Below are 24,836 nucleotides of genomic sequence, written 5' to 3' on the forward strand. Positions count from 1 at the left end.
CATGCTTTAACGCCACATTCCAGGTCAGAAAAATAACCTGTAAACTGATCCGGTTTTTACAGAAAAAAGTACAACAGTTGTAGTGAAAACAGCCTGTAAAGACCAGTTGAGACTTTCTCTTTGGCCGACACTCCCTCTTCGGTTTATTGGCTAATCTGTTTAATCATTAACCTCCTCTTCACCTGACATCCTCACTGTTTTGAGTTAATCACAGCCGAGCCAGGAAGTGGATCTTTGTCATGTCCTTGTGCAAGGTTGAAGCTGGCTGCTTTTTCACAATAAATTCACCGCTTGCTATTTAACTCTAAGTTTCACCTTCCTGTCACAGGCACTGGCTACATTTTATTGGAAGTCTTTACTGTACAAACCGGTTTTAAAGGTATATATGAAAGTGAAAGCAGTTAGAGTGGAGGTAATGAAATAAAAGAAGCAGAGCTGGAAAGAGTACCTATATTCTCTCTGAGCTGCACAGGTAAGGAAACACCTTTTCTCGCTCTCTCTCAACATAAGGTATGAGCCTGTAGCTCTTTACTTCTCTCAGTTTGTAGGCAAATAATTATCTTTGCAATCAAACAGGAGTTTTTTTTGTTGTTGTAGAGAATAGTTCTGGTTGCTTAGTGACAGTCTGTATGTATACAACAGCTTATTTTTATTGTCAAACATTGTTATCAGCACATTGGGGACTTTTTGATCTGTTGACCTGTTGAACTGTTTTTAAAAAACTTGATTGGACAGGCCTGTATGATATAGCCTAAAACCTATTATATTATTAACATAATAAAATAGAGTTGTGGTACTCTCTATTTGGGATTATTATACATGTAGTGCCTGCTGAGATATACACTATTGTTGTTGTTGTTGTTGTTGTTGTTGTTAGTGATTTACTATTAAAAAGAAACTTAAGATATGTAGAAAGTATAATTATTGAAATTATTATTATTATGTCTTAAAGTACCTACCACTGGAGACATAAATCAACATTAAAATGCTCTTAAAAATGACTTACTTGTTTACTTTTTTGATATTTAACCTTTTCTTAAAGGGTCAAATATGAATGACTTTTATTGCCTCAAAATTAATAAATACAGTGTAATTAAACTGTGAAGGATATTGACAGTAAAGAGCATTTCAGGTGAGGTGCATGTTTACTTTCGGTTTTATCTGAGCCAACCTTCGCTTGTTTACTTTCATTGAATATAGACCATGCACACACACACACACACACACACACACACACACACACACACACACACACACACACACACCTACACAGAAGCCTGCTTTGACTGAAACATTCAAAACAAGACAAATCTGATTCACAAATAAAACTGAAAGTATCCATGTGGCAAGATAAAAGTAGGAGGGAGTGAAGAGTATTGACTGAAATCCTGTAAGTAGAGTCAGTTACAAGAATTAAACATTTAACATTGAAAATACAGACAAAGGACAAAAAGATATGAATTAAAACTATTTAAATTTAAGTGGTGGTAATGTCCACTGATTGTCTCAGATATCCCAAACTCAGTACAACTATATTACAACTATATTCATATTTTAAACACATTTGAAGAGCTGGAACACATTAATACAGAATATATTTAAATCTGACTGACAGTGTAGAAAAAGATGACTTTTCAAACTATACTTATAAATAAAATGCATATATATAAAAGAGAAAATCTAACAAAATGTATGGAATTTTCCTTATAAATTAAACATATTACTGTAGTATTTCCTCTCATTAAAATGAGTGACTATGGCACTGATTAGTTATGAGTGAACTACAGGTCAGCTCCTAGTCTTTGTTTCTGGTTTGTTTTAATTATTTGCAGGTTCAAATTATACAAATTACACAGAAATAACATTTAAAATTAACAGCCAAAAGTTAGTGTTATAAAATATATATATAAAATCAGTTTTCTTCATAAAGACCTGATTCCTGGTGGATGCTGTTGTGTTTGCAGTTTTACCACGAAGAGCTGTGCATTACTGATTTCATTGACTTCAATTTTTGTTTCTTTTTGGGGGAATCTTAACTGAAAATTGTAAAAATAACTAATGTTGTTAGTAGGAGTATTAAGTCTGAAGACAGGGCAGACTGTACAATAATAAGAAATAGTAACTTTATTTAGCCAGCACCTTTCAAAACAGAGTTTCAACATGCTTTACATTAAAAATGAATAATAAAATCATATAAAATAAAATCCAAGATATTAAACAAGATAAAATAATTACAAATATCATCAGTTCAAAAACGCAGTAAGAAAAAAGTTTTTAGAAGCAATTTAAAAGAGGAAACTGAGTTTGCCTGCTTGAGATCCCCAGGCAGTGAGTAGCTGAGGGGCCCAGAAAGCGATATCCCTAAATGACCTTGCGGGAGAAGTCAAGATATTGGAAACATTAGTAGGACCCTGAGGGAGGATCTCAAGCAGCGATTAGGCTCGCAGGGAGTTACCATATGTGCCGAAGCCGGAACAGTTAAGCAATAAACCCTTAATATCAGTCCTAAATCTGGTTTGCTTTCAGGTTTAGAACTGATTTTAAGAGTGAACGGCAGCAAGGAAAATGAGTCTGCAACTAACTCTGTAACAGCTCTCAGTGCACAGTAAAAAGTAAAAGGGCATTCAGATGAATTTATCAACATTTTTATCAACTCCAAATACAAATGGATAGTCAGAGTACTAATAAGATTTGAGTCAGGAGTTTCAGGAAGAAACTGAACTGTGGAAATTCCCCCCTTTACACGTCATTCTTTCACCATGTTGATAAGAGCTGCACAGAAGGATATGGTTGTTGTCTGTAAACAAGACTGCTCCTCCTGTAGGGCCTGCCTGCTGGCTCACCACGATATCCAAACGCTCACCTTAACATCAGAATCACACACACTCCTCAGTGGAGCCGAGTGCAAGCAGAGATTTCCTCTGTCTGCTTTAACCTTTGATTTTGATGCTGTTTCCTCACAGTTGGATGTTATTCAACAGGACAAGACGTCACAAATGATGGACAAACCGACTGAAAACGCAGATGAGGACACAGTGTCCCTCAAGAGCAACGGGAAGTCGCCGACTAATGGAGCACCACTGGGCATGTTAAAGTCATTCAGACAGAGCTTCCGGCGAGTGGCTGAGAAAAGTCCCCTAAAGTCCGGAGGCAAGGGGTCAAAGGTCATTCCTAAAGCAGACACAGGCGACAATGAGTTGGGGTCACCGCCGCCTCCGTCACCCAGTGAGTATCGTCATAACATCTGTAGTGAAAATGGGATTTATTTGCAGGCAGGTACACTGACATGGTCTCTCAAAGTCAGAAGGTGAGAGCTGGTGTTTGTGTGTCGGCTTATCTGCCCCGAAAAATCCCCACAAGCTGTTTGCTACACATTTTTAAAGTCCAGCACCGGGACCAGGATTATACTTTCAGCATGAGTGGCTGCAGTGGGAACTGAACTTAGAAGTGCTTACTGGAAACATGAGCTAATATAAGATATGTGTCCTTTTTTTTTGTATTGAATTAGTGCAGCACCCCCTAAAATTTTAACTTCTCCTTTTTTACTGGGATTCACACACTAGTATGTATAGCAGGAAAGTTGTTTTAACTTGTTTTCTATCCACTAAAAAGTTCTACTATTTATGTAAAATTATGTAAATAACTATTAAATAGATTATAAATGATCCTGGCCATTCTAATTAATGCAAAATCCATGAACGTCATGCATTCATTGCATTCGGTTCTGGTTTTTAATATTACAATAAAGCCTCATGGGCGCCTTCTTGATTTTAACACACTTCTTAATATTTACTTTGCAACTTACTTGATGAAAGCTTCTAACAAAATAAAGACTGATTGGATGCATGCTTCATAGATTGCAGTACGTGGATTCCTGTCTGTAACCGACTGTGTCTGCTGCTATCTGATCAGACAAGCAATGATGGCGCCATTTTAAACTCAAAATAAGCCGCCTTGTACTTCTTTAACAAACAAACAAAAATGGCTCCTGCTATGTCATTGTATAGACTGACTTTCTCTCAGCACCCCCCAACTCTCACTGACTTCCAGCGTCCTCGTCTGCCTCCTTTAAATTAGTGGTGTGGGTGATATTGTGTGTGTGTGTGTGTGTGTGTGTGTGTGTGTAGGTGGGAAGAGCACTGCGGTGTGGGATTATAGTTCGGAGGGAGCAAGAAAGAGTTTTTGAACTTTATTAAAAAACACAACCTGTTTTGCTGCTGTGGTTGAAGAAATGTGTCTCTGTGTCAACAACACATTTTATTTGGATGCTTGTTGAACTTCAGTGAACAATTTTATTCTTACACTCAACATGTTCTGCAGTCAGACTGTAAACACTGAGGAGATAAAATCTTATTTTCATTTCATCTTCAAACTTTGGTTGTCTTTTCAACATAGAGCACATAGCATATCTTTATCTTTTCTGGCAGTACAACCTCTCATTGCAAGTAATTCTAAAGCAGAGGTTTTCCAGACTCCAGAAGAGGTCTTGCAGTAAAAGCTGATCTTGTGAGAGAGAGTCTTAATTTGCAAGGCAGCAAAAAAAAAGTACTCCACATATTTCATAATCTCTGCAGCAGGGTTACTGTCATTCACTTGAAGTCATTTAGAATAAGTCATGTGGATTCTTTTAAACCATTATGACTGACAGACTGTCAAAAGAGGGCAAACCCTACTGTAACTTTCCCTTTTATATTCTGGATCTGAGCCAACCAACCTGTTTTCATCATGTTTTAATCTTTGCATTCTTTACTTGGTTTCATTGTAGGCTGCTGTAAGGTCAAAACACTGCCAAGTCATGCACACACCCACGTGCACTCACGTAAATGTAAATGTGAACCTTAAGAAACTTAAACCATATCAATTTCTGGCACCAAGATTAATTTCTTTTCTTACTGACGTGACAAAGTTAGCTGTGGTTGTGAAACAAGGAGTTTACTTTGTGCTGCTATCAGCCGTCTCTCTGTGCCTCTCTTTCAGGTCTGAGCTGTGGCTCTCCTGTGACCTCCCCGCTGAAGAACTTCATGGAGAAGAAAGAGGAAGACGAGACCGGTGACGTCACACCACAGCAAAGCAAAGGTCTGACGCGTTCAAAGACAGGTAAAGCAATCATTTCATACTCGAACAATAAGTCTCATTCAAGTATGGACATTTTTACTGTTTTCTAAATTTTTTGATGAACATGACTGGTAAGAATATTGGTTGTTTTTTATATAAAGTATAAAGAACATTAATTGCTGCTACACTCACCTCTTTCCATACAAGAGTTAGAGCATTAAGTGAGGTACAACACTGATTTTGGGTGATCAGGTCTTGCTCACAGTCTGTGTTGCAGTTCATCCCAGAGCTGTTGGATTGGGTTGAGATCAGGTCTCTTACCCATCAGACTGGGAGAACCAGTTCTTTATGGGACTAGTTTTATGCGTGTGGGCATGTTGAAACAGGAAACGGTTTTGCTGCTACAGCCTGTTCTGGTCAGTTGTGTGGTGGCTAATGCTATCCCGTAATTATCACTTCTGGTTGTCATTGTTCTCATGTATTCTGCAGCATCACAATTTCCCTTAAAGGTCCAGTGTGCAGGATTTAGTGGCATCTAGCAGTGAACCTCACCCTCCAAGCGTGTTGAAATTACATCAGGCAGGGAGCCCAGATAGCTCCCCTGGTAGAGCTGTTGCACCGTGTACAAAGGCTGAGTCCTTGCTGCAGCAACCATGGACATCGACTCCGACCTGCAGCCCTTTGCTGTGTCTCCTCCCCTTTCTTAAGCTGTCACTCTCCATTATAAGCAATCAAAGCCCCACCAGAAATATTAAGAATTTACAGTTGGTATGAAACTCAAAGGCCCTATCTATAGCCAGTGTTTGGTTTGTCCATTCTGGGCTACTGTTCAAGGCCTCTATGGAAAAGGATCTGCTAAAAACAGCTCATTCTAAGGTAACAACAACCCAATGACTCCTATATTTAGGTGATTATACACTAATGAAAACATCCATATGAATGTAATATTACATTTCTACCAATTGATCCTCCTAAATGTTTCCCACTGGACCTTTAAGTGGAACAAACCGTAAAAAATAGCCCCAGTTTAAAAGAAATGTGGCCATATAGTGTGTGCAGGTGGTTAACCTCACTGTGGGTCCGCCCTATTTCTGCCCCACAACACCTGTCACCTGCAAAAAATATATAGACAGATGGAGATAATGTGCTGAAATTAGAAATCTTAGTACTGCTACAACAACAGTGTTTTTGTTTGTGTTTCCATTTCCATCCTCAGATCCCAATATGTCCGGGATTGGCGACGCTCTCCTGAGAAGAGGAGCGTCCATTCGTAATAGCTTAAAATTTGGCAAGAAGGACAAGGTTAAAAACCTCACAGGGGCGCTCGTCCCGCTCACTGAAGGCTCAGCGGAGGAGAAGAAGGAGGAAAAAGAGGAGGAGGAGGAGGTGTGGGAGGAGATTAAGGAGGCATACACACTGCCAGAAATACCACACACACCACTGTCAGGTACAGGCTGTCACGTGTTCTTTAACCTTATTTTTTCCAAGGAGGGTTTTGCTGATATGACCTGCTGAAAGGCCAGCCATCACCTTCCCCCTGGCAGAGATAATGGAGGACAGAGCTGTCTTCAGCACCACATTACTGTATATAGTATAACTGTTTTCATTCAGTCTGACTTCCCTTGATATAGAAAGATTAAAAGTCTACAGCCATCCCTAGCAGCTCTATGAGATTTATAGGCACAGTGGTAGGAGTTAAATGCTAATGTTATCATGCTAACTCCCAACAATCTTAGTTTAGTGTGTTAAACACAAAATCCAAAGCCATTAGGATTCATCCTCTGGGGACCATGAATGCAACATTTCATAGGAATCTGTCCATTAGTTGTAGTAGCTGCCAGTACTTCCTTAAAGGACGCTGATTGATCTGGTACCACTGCAGACGGCTGACTGAAGCCTGGCGAGATTCTCACGTGATGTTGAGGTCAAGAGGTGCTTGCTTGGCTTAAAAATGATCAATCTATATCAGAACATAAGATCAGCTGCTTATGTTTGCATTGTTTGTCAGATTGAGTATGAAAGTTTGTGCATGTGTCCTTCAGTTTACATCAAAGTGGGCTTCCAACCTTGTAAGTGTTTTAAAGACGTTCGTGGCTTCGAGCTATTATTAACCTTTTCTCACAATGTTTCCAAACACCGTCCTGTCTCTTTCTCTGTCTGTACATTCACATTTCTTCCTTATCATTCTCTGTTTTGGCAACAAATAAAGGCAAAGATAGGAATTCTGTTTCTTTGCGAAATACACAGTCAATCCGGAGGAGTCATGGCTTTAACTGTTACGTTGGCAGCCGATTTAAAATTTGATTTCCTCCCTGAAAATCCGGCTGTTCTATCACTCTTATGAAGATTTATGAAGAATGTGTTAGTTGAGAGTTTTTTTTTCTGAACTAAGGAAGGGTGTTCGTTCTCCCTCGCCTCTCTCTTCTCTTTACTGGAACAGTTAAGCTCTGCAACTGTATTGTATGAGGGAGGACAAGTGAATGAAGTTAAGTTATGAAGTCTACAGAAGTCATCAGCCACCACTGGTGGAGACAATGAAGCTGGTGATAGGAAGGTGAAGGGAAATGATGTGTGCATGAGAAGAGTGAATGCAGGATGGAAAGAGAAATTACAAACAGGCCCTCAGACAAATTGACTTCTTGACTGAACTTGTGCTGGAGCTTCATTTCACCATCTTCTCTATTTTTTCCTCAGTGATGCAGATCAACAAGCTGATAGAGATGGAGGTCCTGGAGGAGGCTCACCTCAACCTCCTCGCCATGCGGCAGGAGTTCAAGCAGGAGCAGGAACGGTGCGGCGAGGACTCGTCCATGGAGCTGGCCAAGAAGGAAAAAGACCTCAACCTCCTCTATGGAGAGCTGAGGAACAAAATCAACACCATAGTGCGTGACTCCAACTCCCTCACCTCCAGGAACAAGGGGCTGCTGGTTCACGTGGCACGCATCATCCAAGAGGAGATGAAGAGAGCTGAGGAACCCGGCGGGCTTCCAGGCAGCTGGATGGAGTCCTGGACAGAGGCGGTGGGCGAGGGAGTGCAGGTGAAGGTGGGGAACGTTCACCTGGAGCCGAAGGAGCAGAACCAATCCTGGTTGGCAGTTCATCTGGGTCTGCTGGGTAAGGCCATCGTGGAGGACTTGGAGACAGTGAAGAAGGAGCTGCGGTGGTCGTACCCTCCCAGCTTTAAGGTCTTCAGCACCTACGTGAGGAGTTACCACAGAGTCGTCGGGCAGCACCTGAAAAAGCTGGAGCGGGAAGTGACGGAGCTGAAGGATCTGTACGCTCTGCTGGACTGGATCATCAACCGCTACAAGAGGTCAGTGAACGAAGGCAGGAATCAAATCAGCACCATGAATGTGGATTAGATTGTGTTGTTATCCACGTATGATCCTATAAACTACTAAAAAACACATCAGTGAGTCACATTGTAGTTTATTTAGACTCAATCACACATTACTCACTACAGCACCAAATGTGGATTAATCCGCCGCTGAAAATAGTCCCCAACAAATCCTCTCCTTCTTCTTTTTTGAGTAACATTAGCTAAAAACTACAGTAAACAGCTGGTGTAGGATATTATTGACCCTTTTTAAAAAAGTAGTCACAATAAATTGTGTATTCATCTAGTTCGGTTGCAGCTTTATGCTCCTGATCTGTATATTTATCTTTTTTGGTGTCACAAAAACTTCAGCAAGAAATAAAAAATGATGAGCATTATTATTATTATTATTAGTCTGCAAATTGACTCCATGTTATGAATAATGACTACATGGAAGAAGAGGAGTCTACAGTAATGATTTAGGGCTAATGGACCTACAAAGGATACAAGCACAGCAGTTTTAATAGCTTTGACCTATTAATCAGGGGAAATGCCCACGCTGACATGCATACATGTTACAAATGATTAAATGATAAATATATACAGGGCTTATGTAGATCAATTATAACACGGCTCGTTGGACAGATTTCACCATCAGGATTTATTAGTAGTTAAGCTTTTGAAACCATCCAGTCACATATCTGCTGTAAAACCCTGTGGTTGGTTCGTTTGCTTTCTTACCACAAACGATCCCCTCCAGACCTTCCTTTTTAGGTGATATTGTCCCGCTTATTTACCCAAGCAAGTAAACACTTTCAGTTTTAAAACAACTGCTCCAGAGGAGACGTGTTTGGATACACCATAAAGAGTTGTGACCTGTTTTTAGAGATTTGAGTATTAAGAAAAGGTCATGAAACACATTAGCAAAGAAAGAACATGCAGTAAAAGTCCTTAAGCCACACTCGAGACATATTTTAGATTAGATTGTCTACCTGAAGCAATGTTTAAACCTAAACTTGGAGGAAAAACCCCAAACACATCGAAAAACACATCTCGACTGCCCACATACAGTAAAGACGAGTTTACAGATGGTGCAGAGTGTTTAAAAGGTAGCTAACACCGCCACAGCACCAGAGAGAGTATGAGTGGGGAAGCAGTTGAAAAAGAGGACATTATTTGTTGAATCAGGCCACACCAAACCAAAAAACTGTGCTTGAAACAACATTTGGGAGACCAAAAATAAACGACTGATCTGATGAAAAAAAAAAAAAAAAAAAAAGAGGCACAACACTCTCGAGGCCAAAATGGAAAATTTAAAATCAGGTCGTGTCCACATTTCTCATAGATTATGTAAAGTAGCATCCGAGAAAAGACTTCTTTACACAGTATATCACACATAAACTGTAGCAGCACTCGTTTTCATACAAACAACAATATGCACTGAGACTTGCATGTTGGGGGTCGGATTTTTATCAAACTTATGGAGCTTTATTTAAAGATCCTGTTTCCCAGATTACCCTCATACAGCATCCCAACGTTCTGATGGACTCTGGAGATCTGCAGACATGAAGCAACATGTCTCATTCCTTCGTGCCGTACAGTGAAATGTTGTTAAATGTATCCTGTTTGCCCCCGACAGCGAGAAGATCATGGGAAGTCTCTCCCTGCAGCCCGACATGAAGGATGAGAGCACTGATCTGCAGCTGGAGGCCGACTTCCTGAAGCAGCTGAAAGACAAGTACTGCTGGAGAGTGAAGGTGAGGAGCTCACAGCGCCGAAGCTCCAATTGAGGACTGATTGTCTAGAATTTGTCTGGGAATTTTAGCAACTTTGGACAGAGATTATAAAGCTTTTTTTAGTTTTTATATGCAGCAGGATTCATCGTTTTTCCTCAAGAGTTAAAGCAACCAGGCCCTTTAGTTCTTCTTGTTGGGAAATAAAACTTTTATTTTGTATACAAGATAACAAAAAATACTCTGTTTACAACATTTTCACACCTGTTTATGAAACTTTCTGACTTTATAGAACCATAACTATCTAGTAATTGTTTTCTACAAAAACAAAAGGAAATTAAAGGGCTGTGGTCATAAAAAAAAACAAACAAGGATTTATCCAAAGAAGAATTTAAAAACCAAACCTGAAAACAAGTTTATGAACTTTTTGGTAATTTGTCTTATGTTAAGTTATCACATTTCCGAAAAATCAACATCCAGGATTCAATCTTTTTGCAGATTTTTCAGTCACAAAACCAAAACACAACTATAAAATAAAGATAGAAATATAATTATTAGGGAGTTATTTGAGAGTTGAGCTGCTGTCCAGTTTGCACACTTTAATTTTGACCTACAGAATAAAAGCTTTAAAGCCTCTGATTTGGAGACACTAAGCCAACGTCTCTGACCTTTAGGCTCCTGCTGTAGCTCATTCAATGGACCTGGCAATAACAATAAAACCTGGATCGCTAAACATTTGTATATTATTATTAGCTCTTGGGATTGTGCCTGAGAGCGTTTACAGTCGCTCAGGAAAGAGGAGATAAATTAATGTCTTATCTCTATATCTTACTAACCCTTCAGAGTAAACTTCCACCTTCTCCCTGTGTTTGTGTCTGCAGGAGGACACGAGAGCTTCACTGGACAATATCATTGAACTTGAAAATAAGGACTTTTGGATGCACAGCAAGACTCCTGAGAAGGAGGACGACTTCCTCGACTCTCAGATTCACATGGACATCTGGACGGTATAAACTGTTTCACTGTTTCACTTGAAAGGGATTTTTCATAAAATATGTATAATGTATATTATATTTTATTATAAAAGCACCTTAAGAACCATCAAAGTCTGTGTTACTGTGATAAGACAGACTGTAAAAGACATAACAAATACTCTCCTATTGGAAGAAATGTACAACTTTATTTTGCAGAAAATTGTACTTTAAACACATAAAATATAAAATTATAATTTAAAAACTGTAATAATATAATATTATAAATAATAATAATTTAATTAAGAATTATAAAACAACAAGTATATGAAATATTTAAGTATCGATACATGTATGTGGCTTAATAGAATTGAGTTTTGTTTGTTTTCTGTGTTTTAAAAAAGAATATTATGATTTGTGTTTATTTTTGTGGTCGTTATTGTTTTGTTTTTTTTACTTTTGTCTCTTAAAAGACAAAAACTGATAATCTTACAACAATAATCTCCCACACTGTGATGCAATGCAGTGCTTTGACCATGTGGAGGCAGCAGAGAGCTTCGTAATAATCTCAAACTATTCTGTTTTGTTTTTCTCTCTGCAGAACGTGAAGGGCAGTATTGTTAACACACAAAAAATTGATGCTCAGCTGGAACAGAAAGTGGTGTCTTCCTGCCTCCAAGAGCTAAAAGAGTTCCCCAAGAGGTTCGTTAACACAGAGACACATATACTGAGTGAGCACATGTACAGTTAAAATACTGTGTGACAGTAATACTTAAAAGGCAAAGTTATCCAAAGCGTTTTAGAGAGGAATACTTTCACTTCATCTTCCCTTCAAGGGAAACTCATAAATTACATAAAATATACAAGAGTACAAGTGTTTCCCCTTTTTAATTGTTAAGCAGGACATAACTTAAATGTATTCGACTCATTTCCCTCTAAGAAACCTTGAGAGAATCTCTTGTGACTGAGCACAGGCCTTAAAGAGAGAGACAAAGATATAAACAGTTGGGTTTTTTCACAATGTGCTGCATATTTTTGGCTTTATTTTTAGTAGTTTGTTGTTGTACCGGTCTGAAACATCTCAGCAGTTATTGGATGGATAAACATTTACCAGACAGGCATTCATGGTCCTCAAAGGATGATTTAGTACACTTTGGTAATCCTCTAAGTGTTCATGTAGCGCCACCATCAGGTCAGAATTTCCATTAGTCCAATTCTGTCCGTTTATGTCAAATACCTACAAAACTAATCACATTCACACATGCTGTGTTTTGTGTTTAATCAGGGTGGGAACTACAGGGGAGCCGGGAGAGATTGGCTCCTATTAACTAGATGTTGTGTCTAAAATATTGAGAATATGCTGTTTTTATCATGTATTTCTATCTTTCTGTAACTTCACAATCATGGGTAATGTGTAGAATGAAGTTATTATTGGTGTATGATTCACTAATTCACTAAAGATACCGGCTGCATGCTGTTCTTGCCATCACCACTGAAGCGTAGCAGCGCAGAATCACAAACTTCCCTCACTTTCACAAAGATTAAAAAAACCCCAGTAGAAGTTGCTGTTGTCAGAATACTGTGAGTCAATTTTTGTAGTTTTTTGCACAATTAAACAGAATCACAAATAGAAGTGAAGAAGTGAATTGTGCACATTAGATTGAAAGAGGCTTGTGAAAGACAATATCCCCTCATTACAAGCAGAAAAACAAAAAACATGTTATCCATAAAAGTAAACAGCAAAAATACACAACGTCTTGGTTCAAGCCTGTATTTAAAATTCTTAAGTGATGAAGACTGAAGTGCAGTTTGGATATAACTCTTCCTCAGCTAAGCTTTACTAGATTAAATAGAGAATTGACAGAAACCAGTACAGGACGAGCAGTCATAAGGAAAAATGAGCTCCCCTGAAAGCCATTGTACAGTTTGCATGCTGTGTTTAATACTGATCATCACGTTGGCATGCTAGCCGGCTAACTTAACATGATTATATCACAGACTGAATAATTAAAAATGGACATATGTTTGTGGAGAGAACGTTGTAAAAGCTCAGTGTGGTCGTAGTAGTTTTTGCTATTTCCAGCCACGGAGGTTGCAGCTTTGATTATAGTTGCTAATAATAATAATTCTATTCTAATAATAATAATTTTATTTGTAAAGCACTTTTCAAGCTTAAGCACAAAGTGCTTTTCCAGGTTAAAGTGTATAAAGAACAAATCAGAACAATCAGAAACCCAAGAAGTCTCACAGAACTGAATCAGATGATTACATGTAGTGACACAGTGATGAACGTGGTGCTTTTTAGCCTCTTTTAGCTCATTGTTTTGTCTCAGTCATCAGTCTTAACCGAAACATAAAGAGTGAATGAAACACCCGATGAAAGTTTACCTTCAATCTCACATCCAAACTCTTTACAAGGCATATTTCCTCATTTGTTATAGATTTTTTTAGAATAAGAGAAGTACTTGAAAATGTGAACATTATTATGAATGAGGAGGTCAAATGGCAGCACTAGGCCAGAAGAATAAAGCATTCTGTAAAATCACACCCTTCAGGGAAAAAGTGCCACTTGGCTTATTTTATCAGTATAGATTTAAAAGAGGAAGGTAGAAGTTTGATGGGGAAACCTGCCCACAGAAAAACAAAGAAAAGAAAAAACGGGATCCTGCCCTCTGTGCAATAACCACACTGCTGTGTTATTTTCCTGTTGAGAAATGTTAGAATATTTCCTTTACCTGATTAATGACTAATACTGTTTTTAACTGAACCACGCAACCCCACTGTGGAAACAGTTATACATTCATTCTTTATCTTTAAAATAAGATAAGATTCAGTTCAATTGTTTCTTCTGGAAATGTTTTGTGTCTGCAGCAGCAAATGTAGCAGAAAAAACAGAAGCAGAACAATAAGAAATGGCATTAATACAGCAGAAACGTCATAAAACAGTAAAAAGGAAAAGAGAAGCAGTTAAATAATAAATGAAGAGGGAAATATGAAGAAAAGAACTGATGGCTGACATTTCTGTATTTATCTACTGTTACAGATGTTACTGATGACTGCTCACCTCAATGCAATTACATAGCATGGGATATTTGTTTATATATACTATAAGGCCAAAGGTTTGTGGACACTATGAACATTACACCAATATATGATTAAAGCTCCTGTAACAGCTCCGATTCCACTGATGTTGGGTGATCAGGTCACAGTCAGCTGGTGTTGGATGGGGTTGAGGTCAGGGCTCTTTGCAGGCCGATCAAGTTCTTCCTCATCAAACTGGGAGAATCATTTCTTTATGGAGCTGGTTTAGTGCACAAAGGCGCAAACAGATAAAGGTATTTCTTAAAGTGTTGAAGTTGGAAGACCGCTGTCGTCTCCAATATCAGTAAGATTTATCTTAAGGGCCCAAACTGTGAAAAACAGTGCATGTCCACATACTTTTGGCCATATAATGTGATTTGAAGGCTTTAATATGGAGCTTTTATCCTGAAAGCAAAACATGTAAGGTGTGTAAGGTTTGCCTCTTTTCCTCAGGTAGTCCCCTCTCTGCTACACTTGTCACACAGGTATCAGTACTAGACTTGCACTAACCATGTACAGCATATTAGCAGGAACTACAATTTTATATATTTAGTTAGTTTTGGTTCTGTTAAAATATATTATCTTCCTCTTTAAATGCGTTTTATGTTGTTTTCTATTTCTGTATTTTTATTTGGCTTTTGTCTCTGTACGTTTGAAGTGCTTTATAGATGAAGTTGACTTCATTACAAGTTTATGGACTTAAAGGGTAAATGTCATTTAAACAGGAAGTCTATTAAAAGTAGGAATTTGACTCCCTTTCAGTCATCTGTCAGGCTCAATCCGTCTCTCTCATCCTCTTTCTTCTGCAGGTTTGAGACGCAGTACAAACGCCACTGCAGCGCGCTCAGACAGCAGCCTCTTTGGACGGAGTATCACATAACATACATCAACAGCTTCACTGCCTTACAGTAAGTCACGAGACTTCCTGAAATTACCCACAACGCACCGCGATAAACTAACTTACCCTGCCAAAACCACAAATGAGGCAACCTGCCTGCCTGCTGCTTGCCTCCAGAAGAAAATCTGTCAACACGTTCACATAGTACAGTACAGTAGTAACAGTACAGTACATAGTGAAAAATACAATATTTTAAAACAAAGCATAACACTTTAAATACTGTAGAGCAAGATGCATGACATTAAATAATATAATAGTGTTATCGTATAAATAATAAAATAACATAATGCAAAAATTCTGGCAACTTATTGGCATTTTTTATTTGAAATTGAATTAACCCTCAGGTAACACATTGAGTATTTGGGAAATTTAGTAAAAAATTAGAAGTAGTGTCAACACAAAATATATATTAAATATGTCGCCTGGCTTTTTCCTGAAGTTTAAACTGCATCTCACTTGTCTTGTCTCCATGCCAACGGCTGAGGAAGAGGGTGAGATGTGGTTGAAAGCTCAGGAAAAAGATAATAACCACTTACTATCTTGATTTTTGGGCTTTTTCTGTTTTGGTCAAACCACTGTTTCCACTTTCAAGTGTTTTTATTGTGCTTTTATTTTGAAGCGTAACTATATTATGGTTTGATTTCTTTAAACCAGAAATTGTATTCTTGCTTCTGTATCTTGATAAACAAACTGCAGAAAACATTTAAAAAAGTGCACAAGTTCAGTGAGAGTTAGAAAGTAATGCAGAGCTTTTGTTTGGGTGATTCATCTCTGAGCTATTTAAGACTTCTCTGGGAGAGTCCCAGCACATGTGCTCACATAGTTCATCTCAGATTCAACTTGTAGCTTCAAGTCTTTCAGAAGATTGTTTTTCTTTAACATGCACAGCGGAAGCTCTTTTTATACCCACTTAAAATTAGATCACTGAGCTGAGAGGTTTAACAACCACTGTTCCAGCCTTGGAGAGAGCGCCGTCCCATGTGATTTCAGGGAATCGGGGCTGTGAGTGAGAAACGCTGCTGTGTAGGTCGGGGGGGAAAGAGAAACTACAGAGATTGCCAGCTGCCTAAACCCCAGCTGCTTGTGTCTGTGACAGAAAAAGCAGATGTGGGTTATGACGAGGCGTTCAGGGACATTCAGATGTGACGTGAATGCTGTGCGTTTATGGCTGCAGATTTGAGGTCTGCTTGCTGCTGTGTGGTTTTTAAAAGAAAACGAAGGTGAGTCTGTGGTTGAGTTAAGTTACAAACGCCAGCTACCATCACTTTATGACCTTTGACATTACTCCATCTCCATCCTCTGGGTCCATCTCCTTTAGTCTAGGCCATTTACAAAAAACTAAATGGAATTATGTGCAAGACTGAAATGTTGCATTTGCTGTAATGTTTATACATCAAATTTAATTATATTTAATCATGGGTAGTAGGTGGTGCTGTGGGGGCTGCAGCACCACCTATAATCTGGCATAATGAAACTGGGGTTTAAACACTGGTATTTATGGCATGATATTTTATCCACTAAAAAGTTATACAATGAGTGTAAACTGCTGCTATCAACTGTTAAATAAGCTATAAATCATCATCGCCATTTAAATTAATGCAAAAACCATCAACTTAATGCATTTATTTCAGTGGTATTTTCTCTCAGCACCCCCAACTCCCTGCATTCAACTATATTTAAATGATATTTAATTTGGCTCATGGCTTAGGGTTTGAATTGCCGACCAGGAACTGCAGTGTTCCTGGTTCAAATCTGACCTTGTTTCCTGACATCTCTCTCCACTACTGATATCAAATAAAGATAAGAGAGAGCTTAATTTATCCCGAGGGGAGCCGTTGTGCAGAAGTACAAAGTAGGAAAGGGGTGTGTGGACACGGTGGGCGGCCGAGAACAGTCCGCCGCTGTGTGCTCATGAAGCACTTCTGTGGTTTATCAGTGGAGTGTGTAGATTTTTTCCGACTGCAATCTTTCTGGCACCTAGGGGAAAAAGCATTTGCAGGATGTTGAAGGCATAAGTCGCTAGCTGGCAAAGGCTGTGGCTAGAAACGGAAATGACTTTGTAAACCTTGTAATAACTAATGAATTCAGGAGAAACGCAGATGCTAAAGTGTTGTACGTTTATGTACTGTTACAGGGTTAGGGGAAGGGTTATAGTAGGTATGGCTCCACTGAGAGAAATCTCTGAATTTCCTTTACACAGACTAGGGCAATGTCTGTATCCTCACTGCAATGCATCACTGTAACTATGATGAACTGGTGTGGGTCATATTTCTCATCAGGCGCTCCCCCAACTGTAACTTCCAGCATCTTCCAGCCTCAGGGGGCTCTGAGAGTCGGTCCTGGGGATGGAGACAGTGGACATTAATAATAAATTAATTAATAATTTCTGTAAATGTGCCAGCATTAGCCAAGACTATTTATCATCTGTAGTCCCTGGACAGTCATCCTAAAAATGGATTATAAGATAAATTCCAAAATCCAAAGTCAAATCATTTATAAGCGTGCAGCAATATAAAATAATAATATATTAATGGAAACACAAGCATCATTCATAAAACTTCAATAAACCAAATTCTGAATGTCACAAATGTAAACAGTGCCATTGTAAAGACCATAAGTCCAGCTGTTTCTTGGTGAGTTGCACATACATGTACGATATGTATGTGCATGGTATTGCACATTGTTGCATATTACATCCACGAGTCAGAAAAAATGATTGTAATTCAGAGAGAAAGAGAGTAAACAAACAGAGTGGTAAAGGAGGATGGAGTCACCCCGAAAAAAGGCAGAAATTTGAGGGAAAAACATTCAGAATATCGCAGGTAAAGAGTTTAAAGCGAAGTTGAAACATAATTCATTGTATTTAAAAGCAACCAGACATTTTGACCTTTTGGGGGTCTGACTCACTCCTTTTTTTATTTGTTAGTTTTTTGTTTTCTCTTTTCTGAACCTAAAGTCTTGCAGTGATTGTCAGGATATCATTTAGGTACGTCTGGATTATCACTGAGATCCTATCAGGCTTCCAGCTTTGCTTCTTAGGAACTCATTTCACAGACTTCCCTGGTAGTCAAGTGGTTTCAGGACGCACAACTTTAATGCCACTGGTTCACTTCCAGCTGGCATTCTGCTTTGTGCTCCCCCTTTTCTCCTCCATTTCCTGTCTGCCTTCTTTTCTCTCACTATCCAGTAAAGCCAAAGACACACAAGGCGGTCTTTGATTATTCAGAAACTGGGACACTGTCTCTGGAAAAACACATTTCTCTGGAGTCTCTAGGGATGGCATTCACTGAAATACTTCAGCAGCTACTGAACTGACATTCAGACATTCAGAGGGAGATTTCTAATGACACTGATGACCCCCTTTATCGAGCGCCACCATCAGGTTTAAAATTAAAGCACCTAATTTTGGTACAAAGCCCAAAGCTTCAGCCTGTGATGTTTTTCCATTTCCTGTTGTTGTTGTTCCTGTTTCCTCCTGTAGGCAGCACATGGAGGATTACCGGGATGCCTGTCCGGCTGAAGTGGAAGAATTCAGGAAAGAGGTGAAATGGCTGGTTGTCAGGCTGATGGAGGAACTGGAGGATCAGTACAAGGAGGATGTCAAGGTACAATTACAGTAAAGTAAACAAAGGTAGGCTCATTATAGGTTAAAGCTCAATTCCGGCTTTCGACGATGTATTTCCTCACTCAGAAAGAGGCCATTTTTTTGTTGTGGTTTTTAAAAAGAGGAAAAAAGAAAAAAGGGGAAGCTGCTCTCGTGAACCTCTATTCTAAAACACCAGGGATGCTTTCAAGCAAGGCACTTACCGTAAACGATCATAAAAAAGTGAGTGCAGGGATGTGAAAACAGGATGTAAGATGTAAGTGGTCCAATCTAAAAGACCAAATAGGTTATTTGTGACTTATTTGCAAAACAATCAGCAGGAGATTCATTTCTCGTTGCCTCCCGAAACCGTCACAAATGGCAGTTACAAAAATGATTCATGTGATGGTTTCCTGATTTGCCACCACTATGGTTAAGATTTACTTACCTTTTGGCACAAAAGGTACGTGGGTAGGTAAGGCAAAGCTTGTGGTTGTGGTTGAATAAAACCAACGTTTGCAGGAACTAGGATACAAACAGCGGTTTCTGAATCCAACGTTCCACGTTTTACCAAGATTGCACTTCTGAGAAATCAGAATTACAGGTGCAATAAATGAAGTGGCCCAGATTGACCTGCTGCAGGCCTAAATAACATCCAGGTCGCAGGTTTGAAAGATTGAGTAATACAGTAAATGCAGTAAAGTCGGCTAAACTCCTGTTTTACATAGACGTGTAAAATGGTTTCTACATCTCCTCCTCTACCTCGCTTTGTGATCAACTCATCAGCCGGCAGGGGAGACGCTCTGGGTTGCAATGAAACCCTGCTGTACTGTTGCCCTGTGTCTCAAAATTGCACCAAATTTGACGCTACACTTTGTTGAGTTTCCCAGAAAAAAAACCCCAAATGTGAAGTCGATCGGTTGTTGAGAAAAGCAAAGTACACACACATACAGAGACCACTCAGACAAAACCAAGCGCTTGCATAAAAGTGTTTAAGTTTTCATCTAAGTTGTCTTGGCCACATAGGCCACGCAATGTTAATCTATTTAATATGCTATAATGAATATATGTATTTATTTACTTATTTATTTCATATATTTCCCGTCATCTGCCGGAAAACTGCATGTGACGAAGGCCAAAAGGGCTGCAACTTACAATTCTATTTATCATTAATTCACATCCTGATTATGTTTCTGATTAATTGATTAATGATTTTATCTTCAAATTGCTGCCTTCAGTTACAGACAACGTCTTTTGTCATTTAATTTGGAGGACGTTAAAACAGAGCAGACAAAACCCCTGATGACCTCCCTCAAATGTAGTAAAAGCATTGAATAAACAGTGTTTTAAAATATATGTTTGAGGTTGTTCACTGTTTCCTTCCGGCTGCTCTCCAGGCGTACCTGAGGAGAATGATGACGAGGAAGTGGCTCACCGACGACGAAGACTTCAAACATCTTCAGAGCCGAACAGAGCTGCTTTCTGAGCACTGCTCCCTCCTGAGGCCTCCACACAACCAGGTGAGGAGGAGCCTAATTGGAGTGACAGGCGAGTGTTAAACATGCTGAATGAAATAGGTAAATTAAAGAGAAATTAATGCAGGGGCAGCTGCCCCCCCGCCTGCTTTTAACCTGATGGTTTGATCTCTGTCAGTCATCACACACAACTGGTTGCATCCACAGAGTTTAGTCACTGTATAGAGAGTGTGTGTGGCTGGGCAGCACAGGAGAAAGAGAGAATGAGAAGGTAGAGTTTACAGGGAGAGCAATAAAAGGTTGAAAGTGCAACCTAATGCTTTTAAATTATCTCCACAAACAAGGGACGATATCAGGGCCGTCCTCAGCACATCTTATCACCACTACCTTCCCTGGGGTGACTCTGCGTTTTTTTTTTTTTAACTCTGACTTAGTGCTGCTTGAGGAACAAGGGCCAAAAAATAAAAAAGGGAACCAGTGGGCACGAAGTCGTGATGCATTTATGGTGAAATATCTTAGTCAGGGTTAGGATTAACCCCATAGTGGGCACTTTATTATGTTTTATATATCATGGGGCCATCCAAAAGTGCATTTTGTGCTGTCCCCGACTCCAGTGGGCTACAGGGAAGCAGGAGATGAGTATTGATGTAAATAATCTGGAAAATAAAGATCTGTGTACTCTTTTCTGTCAAGTGAAAGTATCTCCAGTTACTCAGAGGTACCGGAAATTCATCCTGAAGTGCAAAGCAAACACCCCAAAAGTGCACAAAATCGATATATATGAATATAATAAGTATGGAAGTGAAATTGACTCTGAAGACTTTTGACTGTTTTTAACTATTTTTGACGTTTTTTAAAGTAAAAGTAAAAGATAGATCCATTATTGGCATAAACAGTACTTTCCCCATCAACGAAAATCAGGAAAAATAGAAAAAACAATAACAGTTTTCACAGTATATGTACGTGTTAAACAGCCAAAGATTCAAATATTTATTTACGGCCTTTATTTTGAAATCACAGGTTAATTATTTTCACAAACGAAATCACAAAGCTGGTTTTCTTGTGATAACAAATTACAAATCTTGATTCCACTGGAGAACAAAAGCTTGTTTTCTGGACATGATGAGATAATTTATCACGAGGAAACATCTTTTGTCACTGAAGTGCAGTTTAGCTGGGATAGACAACACTGGACAACTAGGTGCTGTTGGAACTAAACAAAACTGTCATCACAAACAAAGAATTATTTATTTACATTTATTAATCAGAGCAAATTAAAAAGCAAAGAAACAGCTGTTACCGTTTTGCAGGAACTAGGATACAAACAGCGGTTTCTGAATCCAACGTTCCACATTTTACCAAGATTGCACTTCTACACTGGGCTACAGGGAAGCAGGAGATGAGTATTGATGTAAATAATCTGGAAAATAAAGATCTGTGTACTCTTTTCTGTCAAGTGAAAGTATCTCCAGTTACTCAGAGGTACCGGAAATTCATCCTGAAGTGCAAAGCAAACACCCCAAAAGTGCACAAAATCGATATATATGAATATAATAAGTATGGAAGTGAAATTGACTCTGAAGACTTTTGACTGTTTTTAACTATTTTTGACGTTTTTTAAAGTAAAAGTAAAAGATAGATCCATTATTGGCATAAACAGTGACCTGAAAAAATATGTCAACAAAACGTTTAAAAAATATGTGGTCATTGTCATAGACTGACGTTTAAGTCCCACCTTGATTTATTATCCCAGTTCCCAGTAGGTCCAAAGATTTACTGGCAATCTGTACCGGATTAGAGATCCCACATGCTGTACCTGTAAATGTGATCAAGTTGTTTGGCAGTCATGCGCTTATGTGTTAATGAGGATAAAAGATGATGAATATGAGCTAGATATACATTTTGTGATAAGGATTGGAGGTCTGGAGAGGAAATCCTTTCATTGACTCTCTTGGAAGTTCCAGTGAATGAATTCAGGCACCATTGTTTTCAGGCCGGATGAAGTGAAATGGCTAAACTGGCAAAAGGCACAAAGGGTGGAAGTGGAGGTGTGAGTTCAGATGACCACTGGCTGCTGGTCGTGTGACAGACAGATATAGATATTTCCCCTTTTGTTTGGAGCCCGTCTTGTTACGTCACTCACTGTGTGTGTGTGTGTGTGTGTGTGTGTGTGTGTGTGTGTGTGTGTGTGTGTGTGTGTGTGTGTGTGTGTGTGTGTGTGTGTGTGTGTGTGTGTGTGTGTGTGTTTGTTTGTTTGTTTGTTTCATGGCAACAGGAGTTTGCAAGCCGACTGCACTACCACGTGGTGAAGGAATACGTCGGCCAGCTGATGAAGAATAATTACTCGTGCAAGAACCGGAAACACGAGAAGGCAGTGACAAAGATCCGTGAGCAGTGGAGTGAACTCAGAGATCTGTTTGAGGACATGGTAATGAACTTTGTACTTTCCCCATCAACAAAAATCAGGAAAAATAGAAAAAACAATAACAGTTTTCACAGTATATGTACGTGTTAAACAGCCAAAGATTGAAATATTTATTTATGGCCTTTATTTTGAGATCACAGGTTAATTATTTTCACAAACGAAATCACAAAGCTGGTTTTCTTGTGATAACAAATTACAAATCTTGATTCCACTGGAGAACAAAAGCTTGTTTTCTGGACATGATGAGATAATTTATCACGAGGAAACATCTTTTGTCACTGAAGTGCAGTTTAGCTGGGATAGACAACACTGGACAACTAGGTGCTGTTGGAACTAAACAAAACTGTCATCACAAACAAAGAATTATTTATTTACATTTATTAATCAGAGCAAATTAAAAAGCAAAGAAACAGCTGTTACCGTTTACATGTGAATGGTGAGTCATTTAAAGAGAAGACTAGTGCAACTTCACAGGCGACTGCACAGGTTTTCTCTCGATGAATTATCTCGAAGATATAATTACCACAAGAAAACAAGCCCTGTCATCCCGAGAGAACAGAATAATTAACTTGTGGTCTTGAGATAACGACATTAAAAAAATGATTGATACAGTCAACTTGAAACTATTTGGTGATCCAAACATGGAGGTGGTGGAAAGTAACAAAATATGTTTACTCAAGTACAGACTTTTTCCATTTAATGTTACTTTATTCTTCTACTCCACTGAAAAAACATGTTATACGCTTATAAAATACATTATTGTGTTAAATATTAAACCAGGGCCCCATGTCATCTTTCAGACGGCTGTGAGTTGTTTCATTTGAATTCATTAATTTATAATAATGCACTTATACTTGATACTTGCGTGATTTAGTATTTCATTTCCTCTAAGCTGGGGGAAATCACAACAAAATTAATCTGAGATCACTCTAACTTTTACTTCCTAGTTTGGGTCAAGCTCAAAAGTGCTGAATCCAACACACTTGTCCCAGTGACTAATAAACTGACCTTTATGTGTAAAATAAGGGGAGTTCTCCTTTAGGTGGGTGTATTAAGGATGGTTTTGATGTCATATACAAATATTTTTCATGATTTCGCTCCTCCTCTCTCTCTCCCTCTCTCTCTGATTGAGAAACAGTGTTCTGTTCCCAGATTATAAAGTCAATATTCAACAATATTCTTGCATTCTCACAGTTGAATAATCAAAGTATAAATGCCCAGGTGATCATAACAACACGTGTGTTTCTTCTGTGGTAGAATTCGACCCACGAGTGGCTGCATCATGTAGGAAACGACCTGAGCAACATCATCATTCAGAAGAACAAGTCAGACATAAAGAACCACCTGCAGCCGTTAGTGGAGCATTACCCGGACTTCAGGTGAGCCTTTCTGACTCACTCTTTAAAGGTCCAGTGTGTAACATTTAGGAGGATCTAACTGGGTATCATAGGTATGTTTTCATTAGTGTATAATCACCACCGTAGTTTCTCCCTCACATACATACAAATACAGACACCAGCGGTGTTCAGTCATTGTTAGATGCCACTAAATCCTACACACTGGACCTAAATCAATTTATATGTCAAACCTGGTTTACCAAAAAAAATCCCTGCACAAAGTCTGCACAAAGAAAATAAAATCCAAGAAAAGTGCATCAATATTTCCACTTATCCTGTGAAGTCAGGCAGATGTGGATTTAGCCTGGTTTTAGAAAAAGGATGAATTTCTACCAGATCAGTTGTTGACTGACTATTTCGCTGTTCGATGATCGGATGGATATGAGATATTTTGTTTCGGCTGTCTGCACTTTGAGCAGCTCCACAGTTCCAACATGACCGCTGTCAAAAGATCATAAACTGTAGTGAGGTTGTTTTGATATTATTGAAGTATTTTACATGGTGTGGCTAAAACTGTAGTGTTGAGACTGCTGTGATATCAAACTGAGCTTGATGTGGAACTCAGGGTCTCTGTGCAGTATGGAAGTAAATTTGTGTTTCCAGACTTACCCGTATTCTGTTTTCTAAGATATAAATCGATAATAAGCAGGAGTCAGAAGCCAGCGCCACAGCCTGAAAAACTGCTCTGCCTCAAGTAACTGAAACAAATCCAGACATCTGCGACTAAATTTGTTCAACAGAATTTTACTTTATTTTACTAGGAACTCATTGAGCTCAAAATACGACCTGGCCAATGAAGCAGCTGTACAAAATCACAAAATATTGTATATGATACAACATAATATACACAAAAATCCACAATAAACAAAAACTAGAACTATTCAAACACAATGGCCTCTCTT

The 24,836-nt window shown here is 38.8% G+C and overlaps 1 protein-coding gene across 2 annotated transcripts in view; it reads left to right on the forward strand.

Moving 5' to 3' along the window:
- The first annotated feature begins 209 nt into the window (after positions 1-209).
- The window catches only part of exoc3l4 (exocyst complex component 3-like 4), a 37,140-nt gene continuing 12,513 nt past the window's right edge, over positions 210-24,836 (forward strand). The window contains exons 1-13 of one of the 2 annotated variants that reach the window (XM_051384879.1): positions 210-472; positions 2,964-3,225; positions 4,978-5,097; positions 6,272-6,502; positions 7,750-8,368; positions 10,011-10,128; positions 10,986-11,111; positions 11,677-11,777; positions 14,966-15,064; positions 18,536-18,659; positions 20,035-20,157; positions 22,388-22,540; positions 23,795-23,916. In XM_051384879.1, coding sequence (XP_051240839.1) covers positions 2,997-3,225; positions 4,978-5,097; positions 6,272-6,502; positions 7,750-8,368; positions 10,011-10,128; positions 10,986-11,111; positions 11,677-11,777; positions 14,966-15,064; positions 18,536-18,659; positions 20,035-20,157; positions 22,388-22,540; positions 23,795-23,916 — 2,165 coding nt within the window. In that variant the 5' untranslated portion in view covers positions 210-472; positions 2,964-2,996. The remainder of the gene's footprint in view (positions 473-2,963; positions 3,226-4,977; positions 5,098-6,271; positions 6,503-7,749; positions 8,369-10,010; positions 10,129-10,985; positions 11,112-11,676; positions 11,778-14,965; positions 15,065-18,535; positions 18,660-20,034; positions 20,158-22,387; positions 22,541-23,794; positions 23,917-24,836) is intronic. The other variant, XM_051384886.1, reaches the window with a different exon arrangement.

This window comes from Dicentrarchus labrax, unplaced genomic scaffold (genome assembly GCF_905237075.1).
Source record: "Dicentrarchus labrax unplaced genomic scaffold, dlabrax2021, whole genome shotgun sequence".
In the NCBI taxonomy this organism is placed as follows: Eukaryota; Metazoa; Chordata; class Actinopteri; family Moronidae; genus Dicentrarchus; species Dicentrarchus labrax.